A 16,566-nucleotide genomic window follows, 5' to 3' on the forward strand; every position below is an offset into this window, starting at 1 on the left:
TTACCCTTGGAGTTGTGGATCCCTGGGACTGTGGGCTGAGGTGTTGCTCAAGCAGCCCTTAACCTCTGCTATGTAAGGCTGGGAGTGCTGAGCTTTCCTTGACCGTGCACTTAGGAGTTGTGCAATGATGGTGTAAAGGGTGGATGAGCAACAGTTCACACCACAGCCTGGTGCCTGTAGTTTGTGACAGCTGATCTCTGTCTTATGATGAATTCCTGGGTTTCCCCTCTTATCAAACACTGCTTCCAGGAACTGGCAGTTTGGAGCAGGAGGGTGTGTGTTTGGACCATGTGTTAATGTCCTTTGCATTTTATGGTCAAGAGAACAAAGACTTGCTCAAGTGGGAACTGATGTTACCCATTAATCCCATCCAGCATCCCCAAAACAGCTGTATGTTTGCAGATGGCAACCCTTCCCCTTCCAGGATGGTAGAATTGCCTAGGAAAAATTAGCCTTTGACAAATCTAGCTCTAAAAGCAAACTATACAAACATTGATTTAAAACCTCTTATTTGGAAGTAAGATACTGATAACTTTGCTCAGTGTGCAAATGTAACTATTTCTTTTCTTTTTTTTTCTTTAGGCACAGGATCGAGCATTCTTTCTGCTCTGCAGGATTTGTTCTGGCTATCTAAGTCCAAAGTAGAAAAACAACTCCAGATCATCTCTGTGCTGCAATGGGTTCTCACTTTCCTTATCATGGGTAAGTAACACGTTTTGGCCTAAAGCAAAGCTTTTTTGCCTTAACTCTGGAAGAATTTTAATGCAAATATGCTAACTTTTATATAAGTAGTAATTACTGGATGTGTACATTCCATACAAATAAGACTGAAGCACTTGGAGGTCTCTCACCTGACTCATTCATGGGAATGTCCACAGAGAAGAAATTTTTTAGAAGCAACTGATAACTGATGGAACTGGTTGCAGCAGGAATTCCTCTTGGCTTGCTCTCCTTCCAAGAGGTGCCAGAGATGGGCAAGATGTGTTTGTTAGACCAGTAAAACAGTAAAGGCTGTTTGTCTCTGAGTACTTCTGTTATGTGAAGTCTCAGGCTGCTCTGCTCCATAGTACTGTTGATAATTAAAGTGGAGAAAAATGCTGATTGCCATCAGTCAAGCAACGCTTGCCTTTCCTTCCCAATTTGGTGTTTTCTAAAATGGAAATATAAATTGTGGGTGGGATCTCTGGCACTCGTGGGATGGCTGGCATAGAGCTGATGTAATGTGTGGAAGACTTGTGTCACTGTGACACTGTGACACCACTTGGTGTGGGCCACAAAGAAATCTTGATGCTGGTGAAGTCTTGCTCTTGTTAAATAGTAGATATTATAGATAATATAGATATTATCATGTTAAATATTATAGATATTAAAGAGATACCTGGAGAAACCATGAAATGGGGAGTTGAGGTACTGCAAAGCAGGTAGCTTTGGAGGAAGCTATCTCAGTCCTACATAAGGGTTTTTTAGCTAAATCCAATTTGATTGAGTATTAATAACATCAGATTGAGACTAAGGGTTCAGTACAGAAGGGTCAAAAGGCAAGGGTCTCTTAATGCCAGTGTAAATGCAGACCAAAAACTGATGCAACCTTGTTTTCTTCTTTCTTGGACCTATCCAGGTGTTGCTTGCACTTTAATCCTTATGTACATACTGTGCACAGACTTCTGGGCGATTGCTGCTCTATATTTAGCCTGGCTGGTATTTGACTGGAATACACCAAACAAAGGTAAACATTGCATATTAGATCCTTGCCACTGAAGTGTCCCTGTTGTCATATTTAGACAAAGAAGTACTTTCTTAGAATGCATTAATTATCTTCTCAGTGGGACTTGACTAAATCACTGACCATAAGCATTATGCAGTGAAGTAGATGAATGTCAGCCCTTGGCATAAGCAGTAACTGCAGATTTTGTTGATGCTGAGAGTAATACAAGGTAGAATTCAGTAATACCATGCCAGTGCTGGTTTTTAGCAACAGCTTTATAAAGCTTAGGTTCTTCCTGTAAGAAATACCTACATAGAAATTCAAGATCTTGCTGTCTTCTGCCAATGTTCAGATTATGGTATGGCTTAAAATGTGGCTCCCCTATGGGGTTAGTGTTGCTGCAAATAAAGCAGAAAACTCAATTTCAGAAAATACCCTGTAAAAACTGGCTCTGAGACCCCACTAGTTGTAGTGGGGCAACAAGCTTTGATGGCAACTCCTTTCATAGCCAGATTAGCAATTCTCCAGTGCTTCAGGATCACTGAAATGATCCAGGATCATGGCCTTCCTTCCCCAAAAGATGAATCTAAGGTTAACATTGAGCTGTTTCTAGCTTGAATTGTCCATTGCCCAACTACAACAGAATGTCAAGTCAGATCCTACCCTGAATTTGTTGTTAGGCTTGAAGCTTGAAGTCCTGAGCATGGATGGTTTCACCTGACTTTAGTGAAAGATGCAGTATCCCACTCCCTTAAAAGAATGAAATTGTTAATTACTCTAGCGAGACAGCGACTTATCTGGAGCCCTCTAGTCTTCTTGGTGGGCACCCATGTGGAAAGAGCTTTAAAAACATAATTATTTTTTTTTAGGTGGAAGAAGATCTCAGTGGGTGAGAAACTGGGCTATATGGAGGTACTTCAGGGATTATTTTCCTATAAGAGTAAGTAACAGTTTATGTATTGGGACTTAACTGTTTTAGACTGGATTGTAATTACTCTCATGGAGATTATGTTGGACCTACACTAGTCTATCCATGATGCTGAACTATAAGCAGGACATGGCTGGCTTACTATTGCCATACTACTGCTTGGAACAGCTGTGGTTATAAAATCTGAAATGCATCATTGGTGGTATCATGATTTGTAGAAGACGCTGCTTCTGATGATTTTATCACTAGACTTTTTAAGGCAATCACCCCTGTAGCAGTAAGGCTCCTGTCCATCTCCCCAGCTTCTCTTCATGCTGTGCCTAGCCCTATCCGTGTTCCCCTCTTGTAAATCTAGCTCAGTTTTGGTCTAATTTCCAGTTCTAGGGCAGCAGTGTAATAGGTAAGAATAGCTGGAAACACTGCACCAAAAGCCCTACTGTTTCACAGGGACTGGTGAAATAATCTCTGAAGTCTAGCTGCTTTGGATATGGGGGGTTTCCAGCAGTGGCAACTCCAGTTCTCCAGCCTGTAGGTTGCTTATCTTGTGCTTGTATTTACTAGTTCAGATGTGTTGCAGATGAAGGACAGGGCTGCCAGGCTGCTCTGGGGACTGCAGAATTAGGTGAAGGACTTGGAAGGGTGCAGTGGCCAAATTCGGCTGGGAGGGAACTTGATCCTCTTTGGAAGGACACACAGCTGAAAGGGTCATTATGTAAGGTTGTTGGCAGGTTTTATTCAGCCTGAGCAGAAGGGAGGGACCTTGCTTTGGCTTTTTAGCTGCCCTAAGATAGTCTAGCCTCAGAAGGCAGTAGGGAATCCAATTCCAGTGGGAAGCCAAAGCAACATAGACTGGATTCCTCCTTTGCCAAGTTACCTGAACTCTCAGGATACCTGAACATGCTGCTGGTGAACAAACCTCTTGCCACTGTAAGCAGGTAATTTTTGGCAAGTGTAGGCGTACATGGAATAATACACTAGAACTGCATGGGCTACAAGTGTCTGGTCAACCTAGGTCCCATAGCTAATGAAGAACAGAGCATGCTCTAATGTTGAAGATGGGTCTCAAATGTATTGTCTTCTAATATGAAGTCCTCAGTACTGCACCAAACCCAGCCTTCTTGATATTGCTGAAGGCTAAAATGGGCTATTTTCTCCTGGGGACTTTGAATCAAGAAATGTCTGGTCCCCTTGTTTCATATCTCCTTTGATGGCATATGTAGCCCCTGTCTTCATAGAAACATGCTCTGTACCAGCCATGCAGGTCAGACTTGCTTAGGAATTAGAAGCTTGTCAAACAGTTGGGCTCAAGTAGGTTTAGAGATGAGATCTGGCAGATAAACCGAACTTCTCTGCTGTTTAAGTGAACATTTGCTAATTCCTGTAGTCCATTATGAGAACCCCTTATGGCTGCAATTCTTCTGTCACTAAGGGGGTAGAGTTGTTCAAGGTTTACAGATACCACCAGTAAATGGTATGTGAAGGGCAGCACATGAGGGTTGACAGTTGTGGGATAACTCCTGCAACTGCTATGGGGGAACAGCCAGCTGGCTGCGTGTTCGTTAAAACCTGCTACAATAATCATAGGGCTGTGAGGTGCTAGAGGTGGTTGTCTGCAATCATGGGCAGGAATATGGCCTCTTGTAAAGAGTGGTAGCAACCACCAGAACAGCTTTGGGCTTAAACCTACTAAGAGCACAGGAACTCCTTGGATAAACTATTTACCTGTCTTCAGTCAAGAGGGAGACTGGTCTAGAGATGACTACTTGTTTAAATCTTCTGTCTGGAAAATTCACCTTGACTGTATCCTGAACTCTGTGCAACGGCTTAGCAGAGCTTGGTTTGTCTCCTCAGCTTGTGGTTTGTTGGAGTGGTCATCTGCTGCACCTCATCCTGTGCCATGTGTTGTTCACTCAGCATTGCAAGGGCAGATCTCACCATTGACAACCTCACCAGTGGCCCTTGTAATGCTAACCTCAGTTTTTGCTAACTACACATAGAGCTATGCTAGCTGCACGCATATATATAAATAAAATAAATGTATAGATCTGGAGGCCAAGGTATCCTTGTCCCAAGCTGGTGTGAGCTCACTCTTGAGGATGCAGGCTGGACCTAGTCAGACTAAAAAGCCATCAGCATCGACCCTTGACAAAGCTGTATGTTAGAACTTGTGGCTAGATCTGCTGCATCCCTCCACAGCTCTACTTGCTGGCATCAGGCTTGCCTTATCAGAGTAGCTGCATGGGAAGCAGGCTCTGCTCTGTTATTTGTGATGATTAGGATTGGACTCCACCTGTGTCAGCAGTGCTTCCCACCCTGAAACACCAGTAGGACTATTGTACCTGTATCTAGAGATACCAGGTCATGTTTTGTAACACCAGCTGGATTTGAGAACAAGCCTGAATCTGGCTCAATTCCTCAGTCTGAGCAGAGGTGGTCCACATTCACTAGGGCTTCATGCAGCTGCTCTGACACTAATAAGCTATTTTAGGGCACTGGAAGCTTAAGTCTGTCTGCTGCTTAGTGGCTGGCCTTGCAAATAGTGCTTTAAGCTAAGCAGTGCATGAGGCAGCTGAGAAAGCTTCCAGTGAGGTAAATTCTGGTGCTGAGCTGCCAGGTAAAGCCCCAGCCCTTGCAGGTGTGAACAGGGTGCTGTGCCTCCCGAGAACATCCAGCTGATCTGAGGATGCCATGTGGGCAGTGCCATGGTCTGAAGGTCTTGTTTGGGTAAAGAAGCCATCACCTGAGCACGTGAGCACAGCTACTGCTTATCTCCACAGGCAATAACACTTTAGACAGCAAGACCTTTGGCTCTCCTTTGTCAAGCAGTGAGCACTTCAGATGTGCGCTGTGAGACCTTCTCAGTCCCCTGCTGAGCTGGGAGAGTCTGCAGCGTGCCAGTGTCCCGGTTTAGTGGGACAGAATTTTAGAGTTGGTTTTCTGTTTTCTGTTGGGGAAAACTGCAATTTTGCAAGGACTGCAGCATTCTATTTTCATGGGAACAAAGTTGATACAAACTTAGTTATAGGTTTCAGCTAATACTGGTATACAGGTTGTCACAGTGCTCAAGGTCTTGAGGTACACCCATGCAAAGGCCTGGGGGGAATGGAAACCTAGGAGAGTCAACCCCAAGGTGACCCCAGGCTGACCAATTAATACTATTCATACCATGCATGTCACATTCACTATAAATCAAGGAGTTTACTGGGGACGGCCCTTATTCCTTCTCTGCCTCTTCCTCTCCCTCCTGCTCCCTCATCTGTGGCTGACATTTTTAGAGGTATTTGTCTAGAGTCCTAACCCCGAGGCCTACTCCCCCACAATATTGGCTGAGTATAACTCTGTATTTTATAACTGGTATTAATATTATTTTATTATTTTTTAAATATATATCTACTTCAACCCATTAATCTCCTTTCCTTTTCCCCATCCCTCTTGGTGGGGAGGAGGCATCAGGTGATAGAGCAACTGTAAAAACCAGGATGCAGAGCAGGGACTGGTGCAAGACAGTGACATTTTTTTGCAGCGCTTGCCTTGCACTCTGTGGCTTGGCTGGCTTCCTGGCAAAGCTTCTCCTTAGTTGTTGTAGATGACTTAGAGAATGGAAACAGAGGCTTTTGCTTCCTAGGTGTGATGTAGTGTAGTGGTAATACTGAGAGCCTGGAGAGGTCTTCAGATCCTGGCCTGTGTTTGCTGGGAAGGTGAGATAATTTCTTCCATAGCACCTGAGAGTGTGATGCAGCTAATTGCAATTGCTAATTGCAGTCAGTTGTTTTGCAAGCTTATATGCTCACACTGCTGTTTGGATTGTGCATTATGAGCTCCAATTTTCTGTTTTCTGCATGCCTTTATAGTCACTGTAGGCCTGCAGCTTGCAGGTAGGCTGACCACACACCTGGACCCCTTGTTTTTATCCTGCTACTTGCTGAGCAGCAGTATCTCTGTGGTCCTTTTTCTCCACACTTGAATGTGCTACTTACTCATCCTGTTCCTACAAATAAAATTGGCAACATTGCTCTATGGGTGTGTCTGGCACTCAAATATTAACATTTTAGTGTAATTGCACTGCTTTGTTTCTGTAGGCAGGCTTAGATCTGTTTAAAGAGATCTGTTATTACTAAAGCAGTTGGACGGACCTTTGCTCCCAGTGGAACAGGTTTGGTCTTTGACAGCAGCTGGGAATGGGCGTGTTAGTGCAGGGGGTGAAGGTCCAGCTTCAGTCCCAGCACTGTCGTCGTCTGGCTGGGATCACAGAATCGCAGCATAGTTGGGGTTGGATGAGACCTCTGAAGCTCATCCAGTCCAACCCCCTGCCCAGAGCAGGATCACCCAGAGGAGATGACACAGGAACACGTCCAGGGGTTTTGAATGTCTCCAGAGAAGGAGACTCCACAGCCTCTCTGGGCAGCCTGGTCCATGCTCTGTCACCCTCACAGGAAAGAAGTTTTTTTTTTCCTGTGTTCCAGTTTGTACTCATTGCCCCTTGTCCTGTTGCAGGGCACCACTGAAAAGACTTTGACCTTTTCCTCCTGACACTTGCCCTTTAGATATTTATAAGCATTAGTAAGATCCCCCCTCATTCTCCTCTTCTCTAGACTAAACAGACCCAGCTCTCTCAGCCTTTCCTGATGTGGGAGATGCTCCAGTCCCCTCATCTCTGTAGCCCTCCACTGGACTCTCTCATGTCCTTGAACTGGAGAGCCTTGAACTGGACATGGTATTCCAGCTGTGGCCTCACCAAGGCAGAGGAGGTGGGGAGGGGATAACCTCCCTTGACCTACTGGCCACACTCTTCTTAATGCACCCCAGGATGCGCTGCCTCTTTCATAATGGGAGCATTGAGGCTTCAAGGAGTTGAAGGCTGTGAGGGACTGGAGAAGACCTTGAAGGCAAAATGAGAAAATGTTGGAGGTTTAGAACAGAGTTGCAGAAATGTGAAATGACAGCTACAGGAATTCCTCAGGCTAACCTGATAAGGCAGCTCAGTGTTTGCTTGTCAAGGGGAAAGGTGCAAGAAAATGAGTAGTGAGTGATCAGTCTCCTAAGGGAAACTTCAGTTTTGCTTGACAGCTGAAATAAGTGATTATAGCACTTCAAAAAATCCTGCTTTTACATGAAATTTAGGGAGCCATGAAGGCTGAGTTTATGCATTCACAGACCTGAGACCTGCACCACCTGCAGATAAGTGCAAAATCTTGTCTGATGCCTGGAAGTCCTTGGTTGTCCTGGCTTGACTTGGGTGGAGGGAGACATGTTCACTGTCTGTGAACCCATCAGAGGGACAACCTGTGGAGGGCAGAGGCAGCCTTCTTGGGACAAATTACTGGGGAAAAGCAGGAATATGAATCCCAGGCTGACTCTCAGATCTGTAAATTCCTGTTGTGAGCATTTGATTCTCACTGAGTCTCCAGTGATACTGAGAAGAGTAACCCTCTACCTCTGTATTAGGAGGTCTTGGAAAGCCAACAGAAAGATGGCTTGTCTGGGCCTCACACAGGGTCTGGAAGCAATGGGCTCCACTGGGAACTGGGTGTCCTTGCATGTGGTGGAAGGGTTGGAGTGGAGGGGTGCTTGCCATGGCTGGCAGCAGGACAACAACATGTCTTCTATATGAGAGCAGATGTGTGGCTCTGCCAGTCTCAGCTCACCAATGCCTTATGCTCCAGGGCGACAAGAACAAATTCTCTGTTCCAGCCAGTTTCCTTTTAAAGTAGCTGTGCTTGGTGCAAGTGAAGGATGAGGCTTAGAGCCTGGAACCCTCCACTGTGCCCTGACAAGAGCTCTAAGGAGAAGCGTCTACTGCTGGTCCAACCAAGCCATGTTATCTATAGCCACCAGCCCTTGAGTCTCTCCAACAACTGAGCAGGAGCTGAGAGATGGAGGGGTTGCTGACTGCTTATCATTGCTTTTTTTCCCCTCCCTCAGTCTTTCCTGGAGAGTGGTTTCCAGTCTAGTTTGGGAGCCCTGTTTGCCCTAATTGGTCAATGGACAGCCCTTCCATCCTGGGGAGTGAAAGCAAAATCTACTAATTGGGCAAGAAGAGAGGGGAGAAAGGATGAGTTGGTATGCCATAGGCTGTGGGGCTCTACAGAGCTGCTGCAACCACAAGCATCTACAGACGCTTCCTGGAGCCCTACATGACCTCAAAGCTTGAGGAAAGTGTGGAAGAGGGCGATCAACTTGCTTAACCTGCTGCAGTGTCACGCCTGCTGCAGCTGCTGTCTTAAATAGCACAAGTGCTGTAGCCTCACATAGGGACGGCGGTGGGAACGTGGGGAGGAGGGAATCAAATTTCTGGGCACACCGCTTCAGCGTGTCGCAATGGCACTTGAGCTCCCTGTAGCATGATTCAACAAAACAGGCTCGCTTGCTTGCTGCCAAAGCACTTCTTGGCCAGGAGAGTAGGATAGGTAATCCTGATGGGACATCTTGGAAATCCATGCTTTTTCTTATAGGAGCTGACTCACTGGCCTTTGTGTGTGCAATTTGAGGGTGCAGTTGTTTATCACCTCATGTTGAAGGTGCTGCTGGGACTTGTAGATCCTGCCCCAGTCTGAGAGCTGCTGGAGCGTTGTAGTCAGCAAAAACTGGCATGAAAAACTTAAATTCACTGCCTACTTCCGCAGGGTGATGTAGCAGTCCTGTTGTATGCTTACTCATACTGCTTGCATATTGCCAGGAAAAGATGCTTTGATGCATGGGATGCTGCTGCTACTTATAGCATCAAAAAAACTACTAGTGGTTCCAGGGCATAGTTTGTGCTGTGCATGTCTAAGACAGCTTTGGGGTGTCTATGGTGTGCAAACAGATTAATAAATGGCTAGGAACATTGCAGAATATTGCACAATTCCAAACCGATATGGTCTCTGCTCCTAGAGCATGTCCTGCAGAAATTGGAGCACTGCTGTGGATGGCTTTTGAGGTGTCTTGTTGGCTTTTTGGCATGTAGGCCAGAGCAAAACCTCTTGAAAGGAGGGATAGTTTACAGTGGTAAGCCACTCTTCTGCACATTTTCCGTCTTGGAGGGTGGCCAGCAGGCACACTGAGTGGTTGGGTCATTTTTTCAGGTATTAAGAAAACTTGTTTCTGTCATGGGAGACTGATTTTTATCCTTTCCCTCCACCTTCATACTGGGATGTGAGCCACTAATGTGGTGAGAGGGCCTGGAAGGAGGCGTTGCTGTGGCTGTAGGGCCATGAAGAACTTGGTTGGTTTGGATGAGAGGCTTACAAGGATACCTCTGGGAGGAATGGAGAAACATAGGCACAGACTACTGTAACCCAATCCCTATTCCTGCTTGGCTGGCAGTCCTGTGTGTATGATCAGCCTGTTTATTCTGCTCCCTCTGCTTGGGGAACTGCAGTCTAGGTAACTGCTCTTACCCCAGCCTCTGAAATCCAGGGTAGCCTATAACCCCAGCCCTTAGGCTGTTCTCCCTAGTGGGAAGAAAGACAAAAGCTGGGGACTCTTGATATTTTTTTTTCTCCATTTGTTTTCTTTACCTGAAAATATCCATCTTCATATGAGCTCACTCTTTTCTTTCCTAGCTGGTTAAAACCCACAATCTGCTGACCACCAGGAATTACATTTTTGGGTACCATCCGCACGGCATCATGGGCTTTGGTGCCTTTTGCAGCTTCAGCACAGAAGCCACAGGTGTCAGCCAGAAATTCCCTGGGATCCGACCATATCTTGCTACCCTGGCTGGGAACTTCAGGATGCCCATTTTGAGGGACTACTTAATGTCTGGTGGTAAGTGCAGGAGTACTTTGCTCTTCCTACTCATATCCTTGCATCTGAGCTGTCTTCCCCACTTTGAAGCGAAAAGCTGTGGCAGAAGCCCACATAACCACTTGTCTCCTATAGCTTCACATAAACATTGCTTTCACATAGTTATCAAGAGGAAGCTGTGAATAAATGTGATTAGCTTGGGCTTCAGAGGCTGCTGCTCCTCTGCATTCATCCTTAACTCAAGGATACTACTGTCTGAAGGCACAGTAAAGATATCTGGTATCTCTAGTTGTGGGTGTGGAAGATGGAGACAGGGGAGCAAGTTGTCCTAGTTATCATTAGGTGGTGCTGGCAGATAAAGTCCCAGCTGAAAATACAAAGTGTTCATAAGCCTTTGAAATGTGAATACCATGGGTATCTCTGCTCCTGGGCTCATTACCCCGTGAGTTGTCATGCATCTAGGCCTTATGGTGATGATAGATGCTGTCTTCCCCCAACGACATTTTTAGATGCCTCCCAGGAGTAGAGTCTGGGCTATTGCTTGGTGTCTGCTGTTCAACAAGCCCCTTCCCTGAAAAGATGGTTCATAGGGATGTAAGTTTGCTGAGTGATATTGATAGATCTGTCCTAAGGGATTACAGTATTTTAATGGTGGAGGGCTTGTAGGTTATGATTGGGCAGCGGAAGCAGTGTTGACAAGCTTGAGAAACAGTGTTGTTGTGTGGCCTGAGCTTCCTTTTCAGAGTGAGGATGACTTTTCTTTTGGTAAAGATGAGGGAGTAATGTTTAAAGACTGAATTGAACAATCCAGTGCCCTGTTTGCTGTTTCTGGAACGGATTCCCCAATAAATTACTTTAAAACAGATACCTTAATATAGTATTTTGGCTGAATAGTGACTCATGGCTGGAGAGAGGATAGGAGTAGCTGGACTTGGCTCTGACTTGATAGGTTTGACTGTTTCCAAGATTACTGCCTCAATTGGTGAGGGAGAGGCAAACTGCCTGGATCTGGTGCAGAAAAGGTGTTTGTCCCTGCCTAGGAAAGGGACTATCTCAAGCAAGCTGGTCTCTGTCTTCCTGCGTCAGAAGTAATTATGAAGTCCATAATTCCCATAACTTGTGCATTGCTGTCTTGCAAAATTCCCAGTAAGTTGGGAACTGCTTTCTAGTCTGTTGTCTGTAAACTTAGTTCATGTGTTGATTAAGTTTCCATGCAGCATAAGCCTTGCTATATTTAAAAAAAGCCCAAAGATGCTTAATCTGCTCAAAACGACTGGTAGACAAATCCTGTGGCCAGCCAAAGCTGCTTCCCTAATTTTTGGAAAGAAGGTGGGAGTAGGCACTAGCAACATCACTACTGACAGGGCTGAATATTCCTAAGCACTACAGTTAAATCAGTGGGGAATTCTGCTTCCTCTGTGCTTGGGATTTAAGCAAGGCTATAGGTGTGATCTCTTGGGCAAAATTAACTTTCTGAAAGCTATCATTTATCTTCACTTCTTCTATACTGGATCTTAAAGATGTCACTACAATGACGTTAACATCACTTGAAGAGTGCTGATAGTTCCTGCAATCCTTTGTTTTGTGAATGAACCACTTCAAGTTAAATTCTAACAAATATTACCATACCGATACACATACTCAGTTGGCTTACAATGAGCTGTTGCATATTACAATGTTTTATAGCCTATGAGAGATTAGAGCTATAGCAGGGATCCTCTAAGGCATGAGGAGATGGCCAGAAAATCCTACATACTGTGCAAATGTGCTAAAGAGCACAATTCAGCAATTGCCACTTGTCTGCATGTCTCATTGCATTTCTTGGAGGAAGGATTTAAATGTTCAGGGCTGTGGGCAGGCATAATCTCCTTCTGCTAACAAGTGTGAAATGGCTGAGCATAAATCTTGTCCTGCTGTGTGTCACGGAATCGCACCAAAATGGCTACACGCACACAATTAATGAACTCAAACAAGCTTTAATCTGCAACTGAAATGAAGCAGACAAAACTTCATTCACCAAAACAACATCGCACTGACATTCAACAAATACAGGTTCGATATGCTGGTTGGGAATATTACCAGACACAGCTGAGTTAAGAATTCTTAAGTTTTTGGCCAAATGATCCAAAATGTGCACTCGCTCACTCACCAAAAAGGGAGGGCTCTCAATCTCGAGAAGTTACCTTAAGTGGTGTCCCAACTCAAGGGGAGAGTCCCCGACTGCAGACTCGCTGCTCTGAGGAGGACCGACTCCAATGAGTCCTCTGGCAGGGCCCCATTTATACCCTGGTCGAATCTGATCTGTGGTCAATCCATGGTCGTGTCACCCCCTATTGGCTGAGGACCCCAACGTTCCCGCCTTTGATGCCCACTGTGTGGACCAGACATGAGCTGTGAGGGGGGAGGCAGTCCTGGCGCCACCAGGGCCAGAAACTTTAGCACTGTCTTTTGTTGGGTTTTTCTCAGGTCTTTAGTAGGGTGGGTGCATCTGCCACACTGTGTTAGCCAGGGCTGTGTAGTCCGTGAGCTTTGGTGTGAAGAATGGGAGTAGTGTGAAGGCTCCTGTCTGTTTTACAGAGCAGCAAGCAGAGCCTGAGCCTTTCAAAGAAAACATGGTCAGAGATGTAGCTGTGCTGAAAGAAATGAGTTTTTCATCTTCAAATCCAGCTGATCTATCTTAACTGAGGTCTGCTCCCCTGTGGTCTGGAGCTGGGATTAGTTGGTGACCTTGATGCCCAGACACACATGAAGGCGATTGCAGGCCTGCCCTGTATAATTCCACAGGACCCATTCATCATTTAGTTCTTGGTTCAAGTGCCATGACATGTGCAGAATCAGCTTCTAAAATTAAATTGTGTAATACTGCCCTTCCGAGTGCAATGACCTTAAGTACTCAAACACAACTCAGACTTGTGTGGATGGGAATGTAAATGATGGCATCTCACTTCTCCTTGGTTTATCCCAGCCAAAAATGTGAGGCATGAGTAAGCTCTGGCGATAACTAGGATAAAAGCATGAGTTTCAGGTATAGAGAATAAAACTTCTCTACTCTCTTGCTCTAAAAATACTCAAATTAAAGGTTCCCCCTTTTGTTAGGCTGAAATGATAAGATCCATGCAGTATGGACTGGTGCTTAAGGCAAGAGATTGCTTTGTATAGCAGAAGTGTTGTGACTGGTAGTGCAGTCCTGTCCCTTCCAATGTGAGGTAGAGGAAAGACCTTCCTAGGCACTCAGAGCACTTGAGCACTCTGTCCCACACATCTCTTCCTTCCCAGGATAGCAAAGGATTTCACTGTCACCATGCAAAAGCTTAAGATGTTAGTTCAGAAAAACTATTTTTTAAACTTATCCATAGTAAATCTGCCTCTGGAAAGCATGTCAGTTTATTCTTTTTGTATCACTAAAGCGTCATCCCAAAGGAAGACCTATCCCACTACTTGGTTTTCCTGAGGAGGTGGTCAAATTCAGACTCTCATGCACCAAAGGTAACACAATTGCTTTGCTTCCCTCGTAAGGATAATCAGGCTCCTACTGCAAAGTTTACTTGGAGGGAAGATATTTTAAACAATTGCCTGTGATGTCACTGAGTGCAGAAGAAAATCCTTGCTGATTTCTTTTGTGTTAAGAGCAACTTTTTGGGAGCTGGTGTAGGTGGGGTTTGTTTATGAACAAGTCTAGTCCTGTCCAGGTCTACTGACTGCTTGTTTAGTTGAGGAAAAAGTTGCCTGATAATTTACACAACCTTCTATGACCACAGGGAAGTTGAACAGCTCAATGTACAATCAAGGCACAAACTTTTTGCTACAAGTATGGCTGGTGTTTTCAGGATCATTTTAATCTTGCAGCTTGACCTTTATATCTGTCTCTTGGATATGCAGGTATATGTCCTGTGAACCGTGACAGCATAGACTACATCTTGTCCAAGAATGGCAGTGGCAATGCCATCATCATTGTGGTTGGAGGGGCAGCGGAGTCTCTGAACTGCACCCCAGGGAAAAACTCTGTGACGCTGAAAAACCGGAAAGGATTTGTGAAGCTGGCTCTACGGCATGGGTATGAGGCATCCTCAATGCTAGAGCAGCACTGCTGGCGTATGAAAGGTGCTCTTAGTCTCTGAAACAGCTGTTGTCTTGGATGGATTCTGCTTTCTGCAGTCTTGCTGTGTTGTGTGGATGTGTGCCCAGAGCATCGCACACATGAGCCTGTCTTCTGGCTTCTGCCTCTGAGCAGGGGACAGGAATAGGAAGGTGCCTAGGGCAGCAGGAGGCTACCAGGGCAAGGAGAGGTAGATGTCAGTAACCTGCAATGGGGCATCACCTGTGCAGCCCCTGTGATCTCTGGGGATCCTGTGTGTCTGAAATGGGATGTCCATCAAAAATCAGATGACGATAAATGGAAGCATATTCAGTGCCTGACTGGGTGGTGTTCTATGGGCCCATTGCCAGTATAATTCTCTTGCGTGCCTTAAATGTATATCTATTATATCATGTCAAGTCTGGCTGGCTTATGTCAGCATCTTGTGCTGCAAACAAAGCTCTGGCCAATAAAATCTGCAAATGTGCAGCCTGAAAGGGTACACGGCAGTGAGTGTGATGCTGTAGTAGTGACTACAGACCAAGGGTGTGGGGTCCTAACATATGTCCATCTTTCTAGTGCGGACTTGGTTCCTGTCTACTCCTTTGGGGAGAACGAAGTGTACAAGCAGGTGATCTTCGAGGAGGGTTCCTGGGGAAGATGGGTTCAGAAGAAGTTTCAGAAGCACATTGGCTTTGCTCCGTGCATCTTTCATGGCCGTGGCCTCTTCTCCTCCAACACTTGGGGATTGTTACCTTACTCCAAGCCCATTACTACTGTTGGTAAGATCTTGGTATAAGCATGCTCTGTGCTTCTCTAGGTAGTAGCATACTTGACTCAGTGACATACCCCTACTTTAGACTAGTCTTGGAGACTTGAGTTTAAATCTCTTTTCCTTTTTAGATAAAATCTTCCAGCACAGCTGAGAATGAGCTAGAATAGTTTTCATGGGCTACAAGCCTCTCATGCTCTACTGCTAGCCGGTTTTGCAAGTGAGCTCTATTGAGGGGCAAAATTGATGGCTGCTACCTTCTCTGGCCTTGGATGACTGAAGTCAGGAGCAGCCTGGCCCCCCACGCTACTAGGACTGGCAGTGTGATACTGTCTGACAGCTGAATCTTAAAACCAAGCCTAAAATTTGCCTTTGAATCCTCCAACCCGAAGCAGCAAGGCTTTGAGGGAGAGAAAAAAGTGCTGTTTTGCTCTTACAGTGTGTGCATAGGGGAATACACAAGAATTTGAATCACCAGCTTTTAGTCTTGGTTCCTGTTAATTGAGGAGGGATTTATCACTGCTTCCCAACCACCTTGCACAGTAGAGGCACTGCACTGCTGGCATTTATGTAGCTAAAATGAATCTGGCTATCACTGCAGATGGGATGAGGGCCATGGTGGTAGACAATTATGCTTCAGTGCCTAGTAAAACTGGGAGGAATTGGGCAAACCTCTGCTATAATGGAAGCTGTGCTATACTGGGGTGGATATGCTCAACTACCACAGTTGTGGCCATAGAGGATGAATTTCCAGACTGTCTGGGCGCATTCAACCTAACATGTGGATTTCTCCCTCTTTTTATCAGTTGGGGAGCCCATCACCATCCCCAAAATCAATAATCCATCCCAGAAGGAAGTGGACTTATACCACAGCATATACGTGGACTCCCTGATCAAACTCTTTGACAAATATAAGAGCAAATTTGGCCTGCCAGAGACTGAGGTCTTGGAAGTCAACTGAAGGGACTGGCTCAGCAGCACCTCCTTCTCTCAGAAAAAAACACATCTTCTCCAGGAGTCCAAGCTGTCATCGTGTACTTGAAAGCATGTGTGGGTGTATGTGTCTTTCAAAGAAAGTGTTAAAAGTATTGCTAGATCACTTTTAAAAATAAAAAAAGGCTTTACTTCGGATAAATCCCAGTACAAACGTCTTTCGATTCAAAAAAAGCACAACTCCCCGCTGCTGTGAGGATTTGGATGGGGGAAATGATTGCCTTTGTAATCTGCTATATAATGCTGTTGGATCACCAGCAATGGATTAGAAGCATTCCTACAGCTACTGTACCCACTAGCACAAGCTATTTTGGGAGAGTAGGATCCATCTGGCTAAAAACAAAAAAGGCAGCAGGTTGATGTGA

General features: G+C 45.3%; 1 protein-coding gene across 1 annotated transcript; it reads left to right on the plus strand.

Annotated features, from left to right (window-relative positions):
- Window positions 1–586: 586 nt before the first annotated feature.
- On the plus strand, window positions 587–16,362 carry DGAT2 (diacylglycerol O-acyltransferase 2). The gene is made up of 7 exons (XM_010191905.1): window positions 587–702; window positions 1,619–1,726; window positions 2,575–2,645; window positions 10,178–10,382; window positions 14,241–14,415; window positions 15,016–15,218; window positions 16,015–16,362. Exons 1-7 carry the CDS (start codon window positions 699–701, stop codon window positions 16,167–16,169), a joined length of 921 nt encoding a protein of 306 aa, XP_010190207.1. The 5' UTR covers window positions 587–698; the 3' UTR covers window positions 16,170–16,362.
- The last annotated feature ends 204 nt before the right edge of the window (window positions 16,363–16,566 follow it).

Source organism: Mesitornis unicolor, unplaced genomic scaffold (assembly GCF_000695765.1).
Source record: "Mesitornis unicolor isolate BGI_N332 unplaced genomic scaffold, ASM69576v1 scaffold19999, whole genome shotgun sequence".
In the NCBI taxonomy this organism is placed as follows: Eukaryota; Metazoa; Chordata; class Aves; order Mesitornithiformes; family Mesitornithidae; genus Mesitornis; species Mesitornis unicolor.

Excerpts from the sequence above, each read along its gene's own strand:
- DGAT2 (XM_010191905.1), top strand. Across the intron at positions 2,646-10,177 it reads GGGATTATTTTCCTATAAGA|CTGGTTAAAACCCACAATCT; the intron begins GTAAGTAACAGT and ends TTTCTTTCCTAG. Across the intron at positions 10,383-14,240 it reads GGACTACTTAATGTCTGGTG|GTATATGTCCTGTGAACCGT; the intron begins GTAAGTGCAGGA and ends TTGGATATGCAG.